This window comes from Phocoena sinus, chromosome 5 (assembly GCF_008692025.1).
Source record: "Phocoena sinus isolate mPhoSin1 chromosome 5, mPhoSin1.pri, whole genome shotgun sequence".
NCBI classification, from domain to species: Eukaryota; Metazoa; Chordata; class Mammalia; order Artiodactyla; family Phocoenidae; genus Phocoena; species Phocoena sinus.
This window is the reverse complement of record NC_045767.1, coordinates 31,300,273-31,322,551: the sequence shown is the minus strand read 5'-3', so window position 1 is coordinate 31,322,551 and position 22,279 is coordinate 31,300,273. Positions and strand designations below refer to the sequence as shown.

At 37.8% G+C, this 22,279-nt stretch overlaps 1 protein-coding gene across 6 annotated transcripts in view; it reads right to left on the bottom strand.

Moving 5' to 3' along the window:
• COL25A1 (collagen type XXV alpha 1 chain) overlaps positions 1-22,279 on the bottom strand; it is a 478,322-nt gene that overhangs the window by 4,368 nt on the left and 451,675 nt on the right. For 2 of the 6 annotated variants that reach the window (XM_032633192.1, XM_032633195.1), the window contains 6 exons: positions 20,485-20,565; positions 17,809-17,844; positions 16,151-16,204; positions 10,589-10,642; positions 9,084-9,110; positions 2,863-2,901 (listed from right to left, as the gene is read on the bottom strand). In XM_032633192.1, coding sequence (XP_032489083.1) covers positions 2,863-2,901; positions 9,084-9,110; positions 10,589-10,642; positions 16,151-16,204; positions 17,809-17,844; positions 20,485-20,565 — 291 coding nt within the window. Of the gene's footprint in view, positions 1-2,862; positions 2,902-5,293; positions 5,381-8,065; positions 8,120-9,083; positions 9,111-10,588; positions 10,643-16,150; positions 16,205-17,808; positions 17,845-20,484; positions 20,566-22,279 lie in introns of all 6 variants that reach the window. The other 4 variants (XM_032633191.1, XM_032633193.1, XM_032633194.1 and 1 more) reach the window with 4 other exon arrangements.

The window sequence follows — 22,279 nt, the reverse complement described above, 5'->3', positions numbered from 1 at the left end:
ACAATGGTGACTCGTCCTCAGAGTCATATTTCAGTTCAATAACTAAAAAGATTTGCTTTTCTCTCTCCAGTAGAAATAGATGCTATATTAAGTGTGCTTAAGAGGCTGGGTACTTTCTGATCTTTAGAAATGAAGTTCACTCAATGTTACACACGTCATGCCAAGGCCAGAGAATGTGTCTACAGGAAATATTCCTTTCTCCAAATTCCCACTTATCTCAAATTTCAAACAGATGCATTTTTTTGACAAACCAATGTTTTGTAAATAATCTCCAGAATTTTAAAGATTCTTTTTTTCCCCAGACTTTAAAACTTAATTTAAAAAACCTGTCACCGTACTTTAGGAAGATTCTGTTGCAAACCTGTCAGCCCTATCTGGAAAAATGAAATTTCATGAAACATTAAAAAATATGAAGGCCATATGTATTTTTCCTATTAAATAGTCTTTAATCTCTGGATCAGGACAGATGATAACTTTAATAGCTTGTAAGTATTTTCTTAACCATAAATTCTGCCATTTACTCACTGTACAAATTACGATGTGAATTAGTATATCTTTATTCTTCGAAATTTAGAAAACTAAACTATATCTAGAAAGAAAAGTAATTTGAACAAAGATCAAATAGTTTTACATGAAGAAACTATTATTGAGAGTAGTATGACTAACAGGACTTGTCCACAGTGATTTCTACTGTGGCTATAATCTGAATTTTCAGTTAAACATTTACCACTGGGCTCTAGACACTACTAAACGTAATGTTTAAAAAAGTGGTCCACTAAAACAGGACTAAGTAATCTACTGGCTTTCTTTTAAAAATTAATTTGATTTGACCAACAATGTATTTGAGATAGCTGAGTTGACCACGTAAGAGATTATATTCAACAGAACATTTCATTTTTCTAATTGTTTCTTTCTTCTTTTTTGGGGGGAGGGGGTGTTGGGGGAGGATAATCACTACTGTTTGCATTTGATTGTGTTGGGGAGTGTGGTGAGCGATGCTGAAGCTTTATCATTGAGTTATGATTCTTTTTCTTTACCATTTAAAAAAATTTTATTGAAGTATAGTTGATTTACAACATTGTGCATTAGTCTTTATATAAAAAGAGGCTGGATTTAAGGCAGCCTTAATCTTATGTAGAGCATAGTGTATATTCTGCGGAAAAATAAGTACTTAAAAGGGAAATTTCTGATTGAGCTACTCATATTAGCTCATATTACTAGGTTTGGCCATTTTATGAACCAAAAAGATGATGAATCCTTTGCTCGCTGCCCTTATTTTTATGCCTTCACAAAAAAGGAAGTGATTTAGAAGTGGCCAAAAATGATGTGAACCCAAGTGCTGAGTAGTGTCAGAGGGTGGATAAGGCAAGCCTTTCACATCTCTCTCCATGTAAAGTGTGCCAATGACTGGATTAAAAAATCATTATAGTATTAGATTACAGGGCAAAGGTTAAGGAGCAAATGGTAATTCCAGCTCAAGAAGGTATTAAAAATTCTGAGAACAGGGGTTATGACGGTAAAAGGATAGTTTTCTCAGGTGAAGAATATGAGGACAGCCTCATCTTCCCAAGAACCACTTGACCTCAGCTGTGATGGAGCTAGTGATCTGACAGGCTGAAAGTGGAGTATGGGAAGCTACTAAATAAATGACGCTACTGGGAGAGAAGGATTCTCTTTCCCTCACCAAGCGGGGTGAAAGTAGTTAAGCAAGAGAGTGAGTTCCACAGGATCTCCTCACAAACGGAGTTGATGAGATGAGAGGAAAATAAGTCTCTCCTCATCTCTTTGCAATCCTACATAGTTTTGCTGTAGGTTTGCCAACGAAGCAAAGCCTACCAAAAATGACCAAAGAAGCCACAGGTGTTGGAGAAAAAAATTTCAAAATGATGAAAGAGTATGTATATTTCCCTCTGGCTCATTTTCACATCAGTACAATTCCTTTGACCTTAGGTAGCATATGCACAGTCCTTTATAATTAGGCGAACACCGTTACTGTGTAAAGGTTGGGTATTCTCTGAAAGGCACAGCACATACAGATCTCTTCCCTCCTTAAAGTTCTGCCATTGCTTTCCACTGTCTACTTCTAGTTCTGTTACATACTAGCTCTGTGTCCTTGGAAGTTACTTAACTTCTCTGAATTTTACTTTCCTCATTGCCATCATTCACGACAATAATACACTATAGGGTTATTACGAGGATTAAATAAAGTGATGTCACCTATATGAAAGGGCTTATCACACAGCCTTTGTACAAGAAGGTTCTCTATGAAGAATAATCTCCCTTCTCTGCTGAATACATACACAGTGACTATGGGTGGCCACATGTAGAGGCTAGAGCAAACTGATATCATCAGGGACACCAACGTAAATATAACCAGATTCTCCTAAATAAATCAAGACATCATCGAAGAAAAGAAAATTATGCTTACATTTTCTGCTTTCTCAGCTTTGTGACTAATATTGACAGGGTTCTACCATGTATTTGCATATTTGCCTAAGTAACTGAGTATAAACAGAAAAAGAATCACAATTAAGAATAATTTTAAACAGTAGGAGGAAAAGGAGTTTGAGACAAGCAAACCATTGTCAAGATGCACTGCCCCTTTCCATTCTGAAGAAAAGATTAAATAGGGAAGGTTCCAAATTACAGTGTTTGCCAGGAATTATTTTTACTCATCAGTTTAGGAAGAAATCAGCAGCAAACACCATTAAAAGATATTCTAGAGATGGGATCTTTGCTTCTTAATACCCAAACACCTTTCAGCAATGTCAAATTCAAAAAATCTGTTCTAAATGGAAAAGCCTAGGCCAGGTAAAGAGAAAGGGACAGTGCTTCTTTTAGAAATAATTCTGTAAAGCCTACCTTTTGCCAACAGCCGGGCATGGGTAATCCATCTGGCCCCTATTTTAAAAAGAAGAATAAGAATTCCTCAGGTTCCACGAAAGTGATCATACTTCATAATTAATATGCACAGAGGCTTAAAAATGAATATCTACCTGTTAGGTGGCTTTAGTCATAGGCATCTTTTACTAATAATCAACTCCCAAGATATTACCCAACATTAGTTAAAAGGAAGAAAATTCGAATGTTTTCCAAAGTGAGTACATATTTGTCAAATAAATAAAATATAGAAAGGTTTATACTTAACTTTGGATAATAATTTGTAAAACCTAGTGGTCTACTTAGTTATATCTTTAGATAATAACTCTGTACTATTTCTCTTAATTTCATTAAAACGCATTCTATAATTATCTTTATTCAATAAATGGAAATAACTTCTCTTCCTGGTCACTATGTTCTATGGTTGAATGCATGATAATGATGAGTAATCGGTGATGAACCATTTCTATCTGAAGTTTATAGCTCTTCCTATGGAGCATCTTTCAACTTTTCTATATTGAAAGCAGATAAAGTAAAACATTAAATTGATTGAATTAAAAGAGAGGCAGCCAGTCTATATCTTTATAGTAAAATGCTATTCACAGCCTTTCTCAATTTTTAAATTAAAATTCTTCAGAAGCCAATTAACAAATTCTGAATAAACAAGGGATTCTTAAATGTCACAAAATTTATTTTCACTTAAAGGGTAAGCACTCTTCAGATACAAATGATATAAATAAGGCAGGAAGAGTTGATATATTATGAAGCATGCTTGTGTTTTCCCCCAACAAAATTATTGTAAAATATTATTTATTGTCAATACCAAGCAAACAAAATAAAAGACTGGGCATATCATATTGACATTTTCTAGTTGCAATTATTGACTGAATAAAATTTTCTTCTACAATACAATCTCTTAAAAGACTTGAGAAACAAATTTATCTTTAAAGAATCATGCTTAGTATTTAAGAATAATATAAGAACATGCAGACCAAGTATAACCATCAACACAGTCATAAAAAGTTTTCCTTTACACCTCAGAAAATTTGCATACACTTTCCTTTTAAATGTAAAAAAAAAAACACCATGAAATAACTTTATAAGATATTTGGGAAAAAAATCGGTAATGCCAGATTGGTACAAGGAGAAGGGTCACCCGGTAGAATTTTAGATTTTAGTATAAGGGTTTTGACATGCCAATGGAGGTAGGGGAGATCTGTCTACTTTAGGAAAGTGAGTTTCAAAAGGAGGGACCATTAAACTGAAAAGGTTATGTGACAAAGAAGAGGGTTTGGGCTGCAGACTATTATCTTTAGACGCTCAGAGAAGTTTGGTTTTCTCCCCTACGGTCTCTTAACAGCATTCCTTTGAATTGGTTAAGTCTTGACCACAGAAGCTCAACTATGTACGTTTGGTCTTATTTACAGCCTGACAGAAATTTAGTGAAAGGCAAAAATGCCTTTATTTCTTTTAAGAAAAAAAAAAAAAAAAGGTAACTTTAGGGGTAAAACCCAAAGTTATAGCCTAGTTGTACCTTTACATAGAAGATTTTTATGCACTTTTAATGTCATCTTGAAATAGTTATTAGATAAATTGACATTCCCCAGAACACAGACGTGGCAGCTGTGTCCGTTGTGAGAACAACGTCAGGAGGTTAATTTGCAGTCACTGATTGACATGCGTGCATGCTCTTTTCACTCTGCAGTCACTGAAGGAGCTATTCATGCACATGCGTGTAGCGTGTTTATCATGTAAAGCTTGCTCCAGAAGTACCACTTTACACTGAGAGAGATGAAGATGTAATAAACAAAGGGATTGCATGCAGGGTGGTAGGAAAGAGAAATACTGTACCAATTGGCAAGGGGCATCCAGCCCATCCAGGCCAGGCTGGCCTGGCTCCCCTTTTTCCCCCTTAACGCCACGGAATCCCTGTTTGTAAAGATTAACTCATAATGTTACTAAACAGAAGAAATCACTTAAGCACAATTTCTGCTAATGAAATAACCACAATAACAAAAGGCTGGGAGAGGAGCAACTCTGAAGGGTAAGGTAACATCCAGCGACACTGGACAAAACAAAACAGAGCTTGATGTGGTCCTACAACTAGCGCTTCTCTGGGAATGGGGACCTGCTCTCCGGAGCAGGACTGGGGAGCACGGGTTCCTCCTCTGATCCCGCATTCATGCCCCGGATGCACATCAGTACTTGAGTGCTGAGAAACCAGGCATAGCTGGTGGCCAGAGAGAAGGGGTGGAACACACTGACAGCCTGATATCGATGTTTCTGGGACCTTAACGTCTACGTTAAAAGATGCCAATCAGAACCCCCGCTGGCGCGGTCCCTCCAGTTTGCTCCTCTCCCAGCTTCGCCTCCGCATGTGACATCTGGAGACGGTTGCATGAGTCAGACATACCAACGGGCAGGGTGCATCTAATCCAGGAGCACCCTGTTCTCCTTTCTCCCCTTTAGGCCCCTTTTTGCCTTTCTTTCCCTTTTCCCCCTGTGGATACAAGGGTTTAAATAAGACAGGTTTTATTTTGGGGGGGCGGGGGGAAGTAACGGTGATTCAAAAGATGGTTTAGCCAATAAAAGTCTGGAAGGGCATTTACCACTGTTTTCTGGTTTAGGTAAGGCATGATATTATGAAAAATAACAGACTCCCGGAGTGGCAATGGATTCTGGGCAGTGATGTACAGGATTTTATTAAAAAGATTCAACAAGATGAAAGAACTTGAAGGCTGACACATCAGAAAGGAGAATCAGTGCTGACTTAGACCCCAGTGCCGTGGTCCTTGTGAATGAGGTGTTCCTGCCACCGCTTTGGTGAAGATGACAGATACCAACTGTATTGAATCCAGCCAGTGGCAGTGAAGTTCAGAGGAATAATGGAGACTTCACCCAATTTTCAGTACCTGCCAACTTGCTTTTTTTCTAATCCTATAACAGATGAAAGCTACATTGAGCCAGAGGAAAAGGAAAAAATCTTGGCAGCTTCTATCTTTTTGAAATGAATCCAACTTTCTGACATTATTTTTTGTAGTTAGTTCTCATTTAAACATATTCAGTGTGTTAAAAATATACTCTTTCTTTTAACATTCTTTTTAAGGAAACTAAAAGCAAATACTTTCCTTAGTAAGTCAGATAAACAAAATTTAAAAGTGCTAAGATTTCTCAGCAATGCCACTTGGAGAAACAGACTTGTTTATAAACTCAAAGATGTTCTTTAATTCACTGTTATTGGTCTCATGCCAGGTGTTCACAATGGTAAATGGGTTTCCAGCTTGCTCACAAGGTAACAAAAGCCAAAAAAACAACAAAAAAAATTCTGTTCAAGAGAGGAAAAGCAGTTTGGATTCAGTTGAGCTAATGCTAAAAATGAGGTAGGCAGGATAATTACATGGTGGGAATGTAGCCATGGAAATTAGTATCTAGGAATCAAGGTAAAGGTTGTGGAAAGCTGCATGGATCATAGGGATGGAGGAATTAAGGCAAGGAGGCAAAAGGAGGAGAAGTAAGGAATGCACCTCAGCTGTTTCACATTAACAAATATCTCTGCATATTTATAGACAAGAAGCTGGTGCAGTACAGAATACAAAATACTATGCAATACATATTTAAATTAGTGTATTCATTCTGCGGTCAGGATGGCAGATACAATAAGTCTGAATAATTTCAGAAGCGAAACAACATGAATATTCAAAGACATATACATAACAGATATAGACGAGATATGCACTCAAATTAATGCATTCTTTCTGTGTGAGCGAAAGCTCCACATTTATCTCCTGTGTGCCAAAAACATTGCATCAGAAGGCTCAGAATCAAAGCCATTTGGGTTCCTCTAATATCGGGGAAAGAGAGAACTTCTGTGTGGTTTAGTTGATCATGACCAAAACCAAAGACCCGAGATGCCAGGGTGAAATGAAATGAGAGCAGGTGTGATAAGATGGGAGGAGCTTTCGGGAGTAAACTGCTCACTTGTGCAAGATGAATCGACATTCTTCCTCAGCAAGTAACATCATTGCCGTGAGGTAAAATTGATTTAAACTTCATTGGGAGGGAGTGGACTCTTCTTCACATAGGCGTGACTGACACCAGCTGTGTTGGGTATTATTAATTTCGGACTCAATTCATTTTTTGATTGGTTAATCAACTCAGAATAACCACTCAACGGAAAGTGTTGTCATATGAATGTTGACTTTAACAGGCTCTGGGAATCGTTTTTCAGTAATATTCTAGTGAACCTCAAGCTTTATGGAAAACAGACACTTTTACAGAGGATAATGTGTCAGTGTTATTATTAATCAGCATAGTTTTGTAACTATCTGTCTTTGTGGGTATAAACACATAAAGGCTCTTGCTAATTTTTGTCTCCCATGTCAAAGAATCATATACAAAAAGTATTCACGGGCTTCCCTGGTGGCGCAGTGGTTGAGTCCGCCTGCCAATGCAGGCCACGCGGGTTCGTGCACCGGTCCGGGAAGATCCCACATTCCGCGGAGCGGCTGGGCCCGTCAGCCATGGCCGCTGAGCCTGCGCGTCCGGAGCCTGTGCTCCGCAATGGGAGAGGCCGCAACAATGAGAAGCCCGCGTACCGCAAAAAGAAACAAAAAAGAAAAAAAAGTACCTACAGCGTCCGAAGGCAACAAGTCCTGGTCCCTGCGTAATGGACTCACTGGGTTTATCGGGCATACTGCTTGCCTTCCACTTTCCAATCAAAAAAAAAAAAAAAATCAAGATACAGGACATATCTTCTGTCTCTACTGGGAATGTCGTGAAGATGAACGAGATGCTGAATTTACAGGGTTAGCTGAGCTCTGCCAGAAGACTGGTGCAGATTTGTGCTATTTAATTTTACTTAATGTCATAAATGCCTCCCCCACCCCCATTTTCAAAAACTCCTGAAAACTTCATCTTTCAATTAATTGGCGTCAGGTAGTCCAAAGATTGTAGCCCAGGTATCTGGGGATTATAATTCTTTTCTTCTGTGCTAACAGTGCCCTTATTTCTTGCAGTGTAGCCTTTATTCCTCTGTGAAGATGTGGTTCCTCAGATCAGACATCAGAGTGTTTTTGGAGCACAGGATGGAGAAAGATTAGACGTATGAAAGAATCACACAGGTTGAACAGCAAAGCAGACAGAAGCAGAAAAATCAAACAGGCACATGCTAGGCTGGAGAGGTCACCTTTTCCCCCTTTTCTCCTAGATCACCCTTCTCGCCTCGTGGACCAGGGAATCCCTATAGGATAAAAAGCAAACCAAAAAGATCTATTGGTATAACTGTGGCAACACCATATTGAAAAAAACCTTAAGAATTCATGTTTCTGAACGCAAATGTAAAGAAACATGGCATGCCCTCAAGTCTCAAAACTTAGATGGGTAAAGTGGCACTTAGAAATAAGTTTCCTAACATCTCAAATATCTGTAAACAAAAGGTTTCTTGCTTTTTCTCCAAAGAAATGTATAGTGGAGAGAATATCGGGATCCTAGTTTGAATCCCGGCAAGTTCTCTGATTTGTGGGACTGTGGGCAAACTTACTTCACCATTTTAGTCCTTTGACCATAAGACGAGGTTAATACCTATTAATACTACACATCTGCTGGTGTGAGCATTAAATGTGATGATATATATAAAGTACCAGAATGATGTCTGCATACACATGGTGCCCAATAAAGAGTAACTACTACTACTTTTTGCTACTGCTATTATTCACATAAATACAGGATGAGCAGTAATCATTTTAGGAGGGATTGACTTTCGACATTCTCTATTTTTATAGAATTATGTTGCTATAAGATATATAGAGACTCTATGCTAAAAAGAAAAATACTGCATAATAGCTTTGAGAATAAACATACCATTCCCTAAGGGTGGCATGTGAAAGATACTTCGATTTTATGCATATTTTAGAATAAGTAATTTAACCACTCATGTTGAATGTCTAATTTGGGAAAGTATTTTGAAGTGCCTCTATCAACTGTCAGTTATTAATTTCATACTAGATAATTATGCTTTTTGCTTTTATGTCTCTCATGCCAACCCTAGTGGTTTATTTCATATTGCTGTCTACACACACAGCAATATATGCTATACACATAACTATGTGTACAGAAAAATATTAGAAGTATTCTTGCTGTTATTGATGATGGAGACCATCAGCATCTATTATAATGGGAAGATGTTTATTGTAGGTATTACTTACATCAAGACCAGGCTCTCCATCTTTCCCCTGCCAAAGAATCATAGTAGCTACATTAGTGTTCCTAAGTTTCACGAATAGGTTATTATTCTATTTAAGGTTGCCTGGACATGCAACACTAGTACAAAAACAACTAATTCAGAAATGTGAAGAAGATTCTCTATTGATTAGTAACACAAATTTCTTTCAGTAAGTCAAGTGAAGTGACTGTTAATGTTGCAGGTAAGTGTCATGAAAATGTTTTTATTCTATATCAGGTTAAGTAGTCTGATATTTTGCTGAAGTTTAATGCTTGGTATTCAAGTTATCAATCTAAGAGTAAGTCAAAAGCAAAAATACTGTTTAGTTGATTGAAAAACACACCAGCACTAACATTATAAGCACATCTATGCTACTTTAGTTTGACAACTTAGTAGTTAGCTCATAAGTGTGTAAAGAATGTGAAAACTGTTTATTGTTAAGTACAATTTTAATTTGGCTAGATGTACACCTTGTCTATAAATATTGTGGGTGTGAAGATCACAGCTTAAAAACTGTTAGTAAATTAATGACCCCCTATTATAGAAGGAATATAATACTGCTGGGCAAGGATGATCCATTGAGCCCCGTGTAGCAGATTTTCAGGGCATTGAAAATCACACAACAAATCCACCCAAAAGTTGCTGAGAAGTTGCTTTGATTGCACCAGTTAGATTTCAAAATCTATTTCAAAATCAGCATCTCTTTTAGCACTCGAGTAATCATGGTTTGAGCTTATTATTTCAATTCATAAAAACTAGAAAGTACAAGGTACATGGAAAATACATAGGGGTTAAAAACCTTGAGACAACAGTATATGCTTCTACTGTAGTTCTACCCTACCCCATCAAATCATTTACAATTATCCCAAAGATAATATTCTGAAGCAAACCCGAGGCTCTCAATTTGAAGTGGGTGTAATTGAGAATTTTCAGAAGATAGAACACTATCAACCTTCTCTGTTCTGAAGATCACTTGTCATCACGGTAATTTAGAAAGGTCAGAAACATCAAAGTCATCGGAAACATCAATCTGAGAAATACCTTTTATTAGTAAGAGCAGTTTTTGTAAGTGATATATGAGAACAGATAAAGTCTGAAGAGAGTTTTTAAAATTAAGCTTCCACACCCACTTCTGGTACAATGACCTCCCAAGGAAGGGCCAATTATGGGTCTGGTCAGATGGCCCAAGGAGGGGTTATCTGACAGTCAAAAGCCCCCTTTCAGGTTAGCACTGTCCATCTCACGGACAACCTCTGATCCTCTCAATCTGGTGAAGTGTGTGGGTGTCTGTATGTGAGTGTAAGAATACGACACAAATACGACCTATCTCTGAAGTACACAGTTACATTGGCGTTGAAGAGAATTAGTGGATTGTTCTTTGCTCCTCTAATGGGATTAGTCTCCCCACGAGGGGAGGGTTAACCACGCCAGGGACAGGTCATCTATACATGCTGAAGGGAAACACCATCGCGAGACAAGAGAACTCACGGGAAGACCATACGGTCCTCGGGGTCCCGGCTCTCCCATAGCTCCTTTTTCACCCTATAATGAAAGGTGAAAGTGCAAATCATAAACAAACACCTATATTCACACACTTTCCCTGACGGCCTGTGGCTAAAGCCTCTATTTGAAGTATCATTCTATCAAAATTCCAAAGAGTCAGGCTCTTTCAGGGCCGCTGCCAGTGATAGAGCAAAAGAAATCCATGTTAGCATATTTTACAGAATCACCTTTGAAAGAAGGACTGTCTGCCCAGCGGTGCAAAAGGACTTGCATATCTAGGGTGTGGTGCTTGGGTTTCTTTGGCCTTACTGTGAAATGTTTGTTACTAATTATTTTAAGCTACTGCTTTTCCAAAAATGTAGTAAGAAAATTCTTTTTCCCCCAATGTCTCTTCAGCAAGCCCTTCCTCCTTGACTGCCCCTGCCCTTAAATGAGCTTCACGGGGCTCGTACACCAGGAGACATACCCACGTTATAACTTGTCTATTTCCTGCCGAGCCCCTCACTGGAATCTCCATATTAGGGTGCCAGGGCCCTGGCTTTTTTCCCTACTGCATGCCCACGGCTTATAATAGTGTCCGGCACATCAGTAAATATTTGCATAATTCATGAATCAAGTCACATCAATACAATCATGTATGTTTTGCTTCCTTTTGGAAAAAGAGGGTTTAAAAACATGTATGCTTTCTACTCAGTGCCTGATAAGGTAGGAATTTACTAACTCATCACTCTCTCTCCATGTACCTATTTAAGTAGCAGAGCTTGTCTCAGCTTAAATAATAATCTTTTTTTTTAAACTTATTTTATTATACAGCATGTTCTTATTAGTTATCTATTTTATACATATTAGTGTATATATGTCAATCCCAATCGCCCAATTCATCACACCACCACCACCACCACCCCCGCCACTGTCCCCCCTTGGTGTCCATACGTTTGTTCTCTACATCTGTGTCTCTATTTCTGCCCTGCAAACTGGTGCATCTGTACCATTTTTCTAGGTTCCACATATATGCATTAATATACGGTATTTGTTTTTCTCTTTCTGACTTACTTCACTCTGTATGACAGTCTCTAGATCCATCCACGTCTCTACAAATGACCCAATTTTGTTCCTTTTTATGGCTGAGTAATATTCCATGGTATATATGTACCACATCTTCTTTATCCATTCATCTGTCGATGGGCATTTAGGTTCCTTCCATGACCTGGCTATTGCAAATAGTGCTGCAATGAACATTGGGGTGCACGTGTCTTTTTGAACTATGGTTTTCTCTGGGTATATGCCCAGTAGCAGGATTGCTGGATCATATGGTAATTCTATTTTTAGTTTTTTAAGGAACCTCCGTACTGTTCTCCATAGTGGCTGGCTGTATCAATTTACATTCCCACCAACAGTGCAAGAGGGTTCCCTTTTCTCCACACCCTCTCCAGCATTTGTTGTTTGTAGATTTTCTGATGATGCCCATTCTAACTGGTGTGAGGTGATACCTCATTGGAGTTTTGATTTGCATTTCTCTAATAATTAGTGATATTGAGCAGGTTTTCATGTGCTTCTTGGCCATCTGTATGTCTTCTTTGGAGAAATGTCTATTTAGGTCTTCTGCCCATTTTTGGATTGGGTTGTTTGTTTTTTTAATATTGAGCTGCATGAGCTGTTTATATATTTTGGAGATTAATCCTTTGTTGGTTGATTCGTTAAACGATCATCTTGAATGCTTATAAAAAATAAGTGTAATTGGAGGTGGCCCCAGGAATATGAAATTATGATAATAAAAAAAGAGATGTCTGCATTTCAAGTAGTGTTTTCTTCTGCTGCCATCTCCAAAATTAAACTGTCAGTATTTAATATGGAAACATCAAGAGAATGATGATGTTTATGTGAGGGGCCAAAAGAAAATGTTACCTTCTTTTATCACACCCCTGAAGAAGTTTAACGGTAGCAAATCTCTTCCAGGGGTACAATGTCAAGTTCAGCTGATAACTGTGCATGCAGATCTAAGTATTATTCTGTGTTTCTCTACACTCCAAATTCCCATGTGAGCAGATTTCAAGTCACTGTCAATATTCTTCTTTAACTTAAACTTAGGGGTTGTTGGTGCTAATTAGCACTGTCACTTAGAGGCACATGTAGTATAGGGAGATTTGGGGGAATAAATATGATAAAAGCTTATTGCACTTTTACTCATTATTACTTTATGTTTATTACTGAAAGAGCAGGAATTGCATTCAGTAAAGTGGCCAGGCTTTGAAATGAAACAGATTTAAATTTGAATTCCAGTTCTGGAACTGACTGGTTGTGTGGCCTTGGGTAACTTTCTTAACCTTTCTGTGCCTGTGTTTCATTGGCTGTAAAATAAGAGAGTAATACATATTCTGCAAGAATTTTTCTGAAGATTAAGTGTGATTATAAAATATGAAATTATATGTTGCCAAATAATATGTCCATAAAAAGAAGCTCTCATTATTATCATACAGTTAGAGGTCTTGTTTTTAATGAAAAGGGCTTGAAAACCCAAAGAGCACTAATTCAAAATAAAGTTCTTTCAGTTTGATCTGTCAGTGTTATTTATGATTTTTTAAGTGATGGTGGTGCCGTTGGTAATGGTGTGTGTGTGTGTGTGTGTGTGTGTGTGTGCGTGCATGCACGTGCGTGTGCATGTGTTCGTGTGTAAATGGGAGGGGAGGTGGGGATTTAGAAGGAAGGTTCATGTAACCTGGAGTTGGTCCAATTCGTAAAAACTCAATGGATTAGAGTAGCTGTGGTTTGAAATATCTCCACAGACCATTTTGATTTACCTACTCTCCCTTCTTCCTCCTCTGATTGAGTACTTCAGCTTTATTTTGTTTTTAAAATGAATATACCGTGGCTGGTTTGAATTCAGCTGTCACTAAAGCTGTGGAGATCCTCTTGCAGAATTGCTCACCCCAAATACTTACTTTAAGCTAATAATGACAATTCCATCTCACTCCCAGTGACTGCTTCAGAAGTGGACATATGACCCAATCCTGGTCAATGAAGTGTCAGGGGAAGTGGCTGGGAAGCCTTGGGGACAGTTTCCTCACAGCTAAGGAGGATACAGGAGAAGACAGTCCCTATGTTTGCTCTCTGCCGATGCCTCGCCAGAGGGCGGGTCTGGAACCGCTGCAACCAGCTTGCCTGTGGTCAGAAGACAAAGCCAGCTCTTGGAAAGGGCACAGAAGCAAAGCCTAGAGTTCCTCCTTTGACTATTGTGCCACACAGAACTATAAATTTCTTTATTGTTTAAGCCATTTTGAGTTGGGGTTCTGTCACTTGGAGCCAAAAGCAGCTTAATGGTTTCAGCTTGAAAACTTTTAGGAATGAAATATTACCACAGGGCCTTGAATGTGCAACTTCTTTTCCGGGATCAATTCATTCCAAAAGAACTTTGAACCTCTCAAATTTAACACACTCTACGGAGTTCCTTAGTGGTTACAAGGCCAAGATGAAGAAATCAGCTGCAGGTAGGACGATAGGTGCTCTGAAAAGCTGACTACTAATGCTGCCAGTCATGTATTTGACAATTCTTGAATAACACTGTCTGTCAAATGCCTGGTTTCTTTTAGGCTGGTCTCATTTCATTCAGGATCTTTAATTTGCATGCCTACACTGAGGAACTATTCTAGAATGAGCCCCTTTCTTGATTCCTGCCTCTTTAAAATTTGAAACTTTTTCAAGAGAGTCCAGATGGCACCTCCATCAATTCACTTTGAGAATCACACTCCAGCTTAGCACTTAGGGAGAGGGGCACTTGGAGAGAGTGCTGATATCTGATCCAGTTAAGATAGTCAACATGCTGAGTAAATACAAGTGTAACACTTCACACTGCACGCCATTTGACTTAAACTATGCCTTCACAAATTCTTAGCCATTTCATTTGCTCTGCTGGCGAATTCTACCCCGGCGCTGAGACCTGATACTCTTATGACACTGTGGAGCTCTCGGAAGTAACAGCTGATTTACCAAACGGTAAACCCTCTTGAGTTCCAGGGCCTTCTGCCACTAGACTACTTGAGATTTGCTGCTCCATTTTTAGTTCATGTACTGGATTTCTTGATACAATGCTTGAATGCACCCGCAGCGTGAGGCTCTCAGCTTTTAAATCTTTTTAATTAAGATGATCTTCGTAAGGCTTTTGTTTGACCTTAGAAATAAATTCAGATGACTTATTTCCTTTAGGACTCACCTCTTCCTAGAAGGATTCTTGGGTAAAGCCAGCCTTCCTCATCGCTGAATGCACGGCATGTACTATTTGTATTCACTTAGGCCTCATTATCTAGTTATTCCTTGCAGATATTTTTTTCCTCTGCAATTAGATTGTAAACTCTTCGAGATCATGGAAAATAGCTGCTTCCTTCACAGTACTGAGTAAGTATATACAGTGTATTAATAAAAGGATATAGGATGATGAATCAATTATTATTATGCAATTCATTAGAACAATTAACAAAATAGACTTCATAAATGGGAGGAGAGCATTTTCATTCCACACTAGGAGTACATTGTGTTTTGTACATCTTAATGTGATAAATACTTACTGAATAACTGAATTCACTTTATAGGACATGGAATTATGGGATGGGGATGTATGCCAAAGAAATCACTATATGGCCCTCTATTTTAAAGCAAATTATCCCAGACTGATGAAACTCTATCTAGTTTTAAAAGACCACAAAGTTGCACAATGAATCATTCCAACATTTTGAAGTCCCCACCATTAGGATACTTTCTTTACATCCTATTCTGGATGGTGGGGAAATTGATGACACAATTCTACTCAGATACAAAAAAAACCTTCTAAGTTTTTCAGGGTGAGGAAAAGAAAAAGCAGAAGAAAAACAGAGAAAGAGGGAGAGAAGTTCCAGACAGATGACCAGCTGCTGACGCTGTAGTACATTTTTTTGTATCAGATGTTTATCTTCCGCTCTGAGTGTCTTTTTTCCCCCCAAAGATATGGAAACATGGCTTAGCAATAGAGAGGTTAGTGGAAGGTTTTTGTTTTATAATGCACTAAAATTATTTCCTTATGGTTAAAGAAAGGCTATTCTTTTGCTTAAAAAGAGGAGCATGTGTAACTGTGCAGAGAATGCTTAGGTTTTGTAAGTTCCCTTTAGAAAAGTTATAACTTATTCTGAATGAATACAGTAGCTTTATATAAAAGATTATCGACCAGAATATATGGTCCTGGAAAGTTTAGACCTATTGACGTCAACTTTCTGGATTAAGGCCAAATGAACACATCTTCCTTAGGGGTTAGGGAGGAATGGTCTGAGCTGTTTACTTTAGCTATGAAACTGTATGAATTGGTTTTGTTGTTGTTGTTGTTAAGGCAGGCATGTCCTAATACTCTGTCATTCTCTCAGCATGACGACTCTGAATAGAACTTAAGATGGCATCTATTTCCATTTACTATTGGATGGCCCTTTATTTCTTCTGGGAAATGAACAGCTCAGATCAACTAAAATGGAAAAGCCACACTCTGTGTTTTCCTTAGGTCACAGCTTAATAGCCTCAGGAGCAACTTACTCTTTCTCCTTTGGGACCTGCGGGGCCATGGGGTCCCATAGGGCCATCTGTACCCTAAAAAAAGATAAAAATAATATAATATGAGACATATCCCTTGGGCTGTAAGAAAAGCAGTTATAATTTATCCTGGACTTTTCCTGGGTGAATGATGCCTTAGAATGTCAGTAAGACAACACGTCTCCTTTCAAACTGCTTTATGCTTGATTCTTTCAGGCCACTAGTTTTCCAGAAACTCATGCAAAAGGGATGAATTATATTAACTGCCTATTTCAATGAAAGGCTCACACAAAATACTGTATATCATATTTAATTATATATTTCCTCCCTGACTAAATGGAAAATCTTCACTTTGCCCCCAAAATCTTAAGAAAAAATAATTGTTTTTGCTTCACAACACCTCTTCTTCACATCCATTCTCTGCCCCTACAGTTACCCCTACTCCTCTTGGCCACAAATGCTCTGAAGTCTTGTCTTCAGCTGTTTAAGAGACTCGAATAGTTATACAAGTAAAAAAAAAAAACTTAAATAAATGAGAACAGTGTTTAACTTTTCAAGCTTTCTTCAGTTCTGTTGGAAGCAGCAGGGGGCTTAGAAGGAAGGAATTATTCTTATAGGTTCTGCTGCAGTGGCTCAAGTCACTAGGCTTATAAGGCACAAACCAGGCAGCTGGATGATTTAATGGCATAATTGCCCTCTGGCCTCCTGGTTCAGGATTAGGATTTCTGTGGCAGATGAGATAATATTTGGATGAATATAGGAACACTGAGGTCCAGTGAAAATAATGACTGCCTGAAACAGGTTTTTAGAATTGAAGAGCTTGGAATTCTTTTTGATTCTTAAAAATGTAGCAAGGACTTCATGTATATTTGCTCATTTTCAGGAAGACTATGCTTAGATTTGCAATGAATTTATTATGATATTTGCGAACAGAAACTATTCTAGCACAACTTTTTTAGTATTCCTATTTCTGTTTTACTATTCTTGTTTATTCTATGAGTCTTGTGATATGAAATAATTCAGGGTTTTAAACTCATTCTAATGTTGGTGAATTATCAACATCAGTTTGATCTTTTTCTTACTGCCTGAACTCAAAGTTCATCTTCAGAAGACTTCTAAATATTGAGGACCTGTAGCTGAAATTTAAGAGATGGAGCTGTTAAGAACCATAGAAAAGAGACAAAATGACAGAAGACAGACAAGTCATTTCAATGAACAGAGATTTGAAAGTTAGTTCCAAAGAAGAAGTTACATTTCTAATATGGATATAAACATAAAAGGAAAAGCAAGTTAACATAAATTCACGTGATTTTGATTCCTTCAGAGGGCCCCTCCCATGGAATTGCAGGAAGTGTTCATTGGTTATGGAAAAATCTGTCTGGGGTTCTACGACAATGAAGCCAATTAGATCGGTCATTCTTCCCACGTCACAAGTTATCCAGACTTGAACCCCGGCTTCAGAAAGACATTCTGCAGTTTAGGCTGTATGACAAACAAGGCTGCAACCCAGGCTTTGTCTACCTTTCCCTTTTCTGCCCTATCTTTGCCCACTTTCTTCTGCTCCAGTCCTATGTACCCCTCATCATTTGATGGGAGTCTGTCCTGAAGCATAAAACTCCTAGCCACAAAACCTGTTGGAGCAAGTTGAGGTGCTGACTCACCCGGGATCCTGGCTTTCCGTCTAAGCCAGATGCTCCCTGTGTGATTTGGTTGGTAGCAGGGTTGGTGGGTGTAACACGAATGACAAGAACAGAGATTAGTATGAGGTACTGATGAACAAATGTAACACTTCAAACAACATAATACGCAGTCACAGGGTTCTGGGATGAATATCACATTGCTACAAATTGTTAGTTAAAAAAAAAAACCATGTGACAATAAACACCCCACAGATGATGGCATTTTTATGACATTTCCATTTGATAAATTCTTACTTAGAAATCAAGTGAATGAGGTTTATAAAGTGGGCTTTAAAATAGTTACCAGTAACAGTCTGGGTTGTTAATTTCCATAGGAAATTAATTTTCTAAAGACTGTGCCATTCACAATATATTTCTTTCGGTTCTGAAAAAAAAAATAATGGCCGATCTTCTAGGAAAGGGCTCATTATAATAATCAATCAAGTTAGAATTTCAGAGGAGAAGAAAACAGCTCTAGTTTTATTTGTTTAAATAGCATTTGTGAATAACAAATGCAGACTTTTAACATGTCAGGGTGACTCTGGATTTTACACAGACGATACTCAGTGTTTTCTGGATTGTTCTTACTGTGTTCACGTTAGTCACCACTAGAGGGACTTCTAGGAACAGGAAAAAGCCAGAAAAACTTCATGAGTCCAAAAAGAAATAACTGTCCCAAACAACATTGTCCCTCAGCTCACTTCAAGTAATCAAGCATCAAAGTCTGAATGGGAAATGCTTTAAAAATGGAATGTTGTTCTCAGGCAATGCATGCTTTTCTTTCCCTTCAACTCTAGGCTATGCATAACGTATGACCAAAAGATGACATTTTCGATGCTTGTTTTTTCAATTATAAGCGCAATTACTTTTTTGGTATGGCTTTTGTATCTCAAAACTCAAATGTTTATTTATAGTCCTTTAAAAATGTTGATTTGATCAAGGAGTATTTAAGAAAGACAATGCACTAGTTCTATACATCTCTTGGCAAGGTTGCAGAACTATTTCCCCATTTTATGCTTCAGATGTAGTTAATAATACAAAATGGAAGAAAAAAAATTTATTCCAGCTGCAAACTCTACAAATGATGCTATACCATACATTTTGGGGGGTACTTTTCTTTTTTTCTTTTACAATTCCTTCTGTACAATCCTATTGTGAGTCAGATTATAACTGCAAAATTCAATTTACTTAGCAATGACTAAAATTAAAAAAAATACGTGTGTTATCATTCGCTTAATGCTAGCATATGTAGAGCTTTCGGCTAAATGTTACATAAAAATGACCACTAGTCCTAGATAGGGAAAACTTTAAAGAAATCAGACTGAGGGTTTAAATAAAATAGAAATCCAAACTTTCTTTTGCTTTTTGATACTTTCTTCAGAGTCGCCATTATTAAAATTTAAAAATAAATAGGGGGATGATAAAATTTTTGCACTGATTATATAACATTATATTTACCTGGAATGTGAATTAATGACTCACACATATACAGGTTTTAGGTTTTATACCTGTGGCATGATCTAATTGGTGTGATTTAACCTATACTCTAATATAAGGCTTACATCATTCAATAAATGAATACATATTAAGCATCTACTAAGTGCCTGATCTATGTAAGGCATCGGCTATCAAGAGGAATACTTTAGTACTTAGAATACAGTACTTGTGGGAAAAATAAAATAAGCAGTCACCAATTTTTTTATGGAGATGTGTATAAACTATTTTCTATTACCAATTTTATGTCATATTTTAATAATGTAATCTATAATGTTCTTTACTGACTTTCATCTGCATTCACTGAATAAACAGCATATGAAAAGCTTGAAACTAAAACTTATATTTAGGAACTCCCTGGCGGTCCAGTGGTTAGGACTCTGTGCTTCCACTGCAGGGGACACAAGTTCGATCCCTGGTCAGGGAGCTAAGATCCTGCATGTTGCACGGTGCAGCCAAAAAACCCCTCATATTTAATAATCATTTAAAAATATCTTTTTAGTTGTTGTGGTAAGAAGACTAGCATAAAGTGCATGAAAGTTGGAAATCTCCTTTTCATTAAAAATAAAAATCTCTAAATAACTGCAAAATACTTCTTCCATACTATCCATTATTGCCGCAAGAACCTTGTAAGAGGGCATTTCCAGCACAAACGACATATAACATTTAGACCACAATATGATTGATTAATGTAAGGAACCACAGCACTGACCCCACGCCTTCAACAATGGCCAATTGCATACCTTCCACTAACAGGGGGCTATCGTTTTTGGTATTGAAGAAGAAAAAATAAAAAATGAGGGAGGATTTGACACTACACTAAATAATAAAAACATTTGGGAGAAATTATGAAATAATCTGCATAATAATTTTTTAAAGGGGAGGGTGATGGGAGAAGAATTGTCAGCGTTAAAAGAGGAAGGTTGACATGTATGTAATTGAACGACAGAACATTTATGGCATTGTTTGTCACGGGCTCTTCCTCTGACACAAGAGCAGACCTGAGAGAAAACAAAACTGGGCCGAGCTCTGTGCGAACACAGTATGTTTTCCAGTTACAGAAATCTCAACCATAAGATGGTCACTGAGTAAACCAGAGTTCTTACTTAGGGTAGAAAGAAAAGTCTGAGATTTGCACTGAAATGGAAAGTTTTCTTTACTTACTGGAAGACCAAGGGGTCCTCTGTCACCCTTTTGACCTGGTTCACCCTTCAATCCTTTAACACCATTTAACCCTGGTTCACCCTAAATGCAAAAGCAAATGCCGATTTTGGTTGCTATCATGGGTGTTTCAACTTCGAGAGAAGAGAGCCAGTCTCTGAAATGGTTGCAGATTCCAGTTTTAGGTAACAGCAGAGTCAGGCTAGATTTGTCTGGCATTAGTTCAAAAATAATCTGAAAAACTTTAAGAATTAACAAACTGAAATTGACAATTAAATAATATTCTAGGAAGCAGAACTCCTGAGAAAGTGTGCTCCTTACAAGCAAAATGTATTTGTCTGAGCTGCGAAGTTTTCAGTTTTACCTCAAGGAAATTGGTGTTATGCTACATTGTTCTGACCAAGTAAATCAAAGACAATCGGAGTGGAGGACACTGAAGGAGGCTGAGCAGGAAAGACTCACTCTGCTGGAATGGAAAACTGGAATATGCAGGACAGTGTTATATATATGAATATTTTAAGCCTTTAAGCATTTTGCCCAGGGGAATGAGCTAAAAATGTAGCAACTGACTTTTGAAGCAATGCCATTTGGTGAATCCTCATTCACTGACATTGCAAGTCAGGTCCCTACAAGGATTAATCAATAGAACAGACAACAAAGAGCCAATCCTAGGAGAGAATGTGAAGATCACAGAACTTACATGTGGCTTTACTAACTGTCTATCTGTTCAATCTCAGAATAAAGTAAGTTTGAATTTAACTTAAGGTGACAATACAAAAGCCATGATAAGTGATAAATTCTCTTGACTCTGTTTTTAAAAACCTAAGAATGTAATACACTATTTTCTCTCGGCAGCAGCATGTTAGAAATAGAATTCTGACCTGTTCCCTTTTCAGCTTTTAAGTACAGATATTAATCTCATCAAGAAAATCTTGAAAGACTTGTGGAAGGAAGATGATTTCAGTTTTAAATGTCCTATAGAGTCCTGAGTGGTAGAGGTGGGAGAGGGGAGAGGTTATGCTTACATGGCAGGAGGGATTATTAATCTGGGCAGTATTTCCCCCGTTTGCTTGATGGTGCAAATCAGTGCAGTACTTGTTAAAGAGTCCAGGGCACCACCTGGACCATAGCAGCACAGGAATGGTATTTTTAATGTCTCCCAGGTGATTCTTCTCATCAGGAAATTCTAGGAAACAGTGAGCTAGAGTCATCCATGGAACCATGCTATATAATTGAACTTTCAAAGGGGTCACAAAATAATAAACACATTGGCATGACCTAATGGAGTTTGGCAGCTCTGAGGAGAGGGAGTTTGTAATGCTGCCACTGTAGGAAAGCCAAATATTCTATGGTTGGTAAAGTGTGATCCTGGGAATGTCCCAGAGCTAGAGTCAATGTGAGATTAAAGCCAAGGCTCAGTAGTCAACTGCAGTTAACTGGTCTAAACTTGAGATTCAGGGCTTTTGCATGTGTGTGGACTTTCATTCAGCAAGTGATTTAAGATGATGAATAGGCAGGGCAGCCTTGGTAGGCTATGAAGTTCTTTGGTGAGGAATCATGCATTGATAGGAATGGGCGTTAACTGAGAAGGTAAGTTTAAACAATCAAATTCTGGGGCAAAAATTTCAAATTTCAACTCTGAACCTAAATTCTAGCCCCAGATCTGTCATTTAATTGGCACAGTAATTTAGAGCAAATAACCTAAATCTCCTGAGCCTATAGTTTATTATCTATAAAATCAAGGAACTAGCACAGGTAAGCTATGAGATGTTTTCAACTTTATAATTCTCTGAAATCT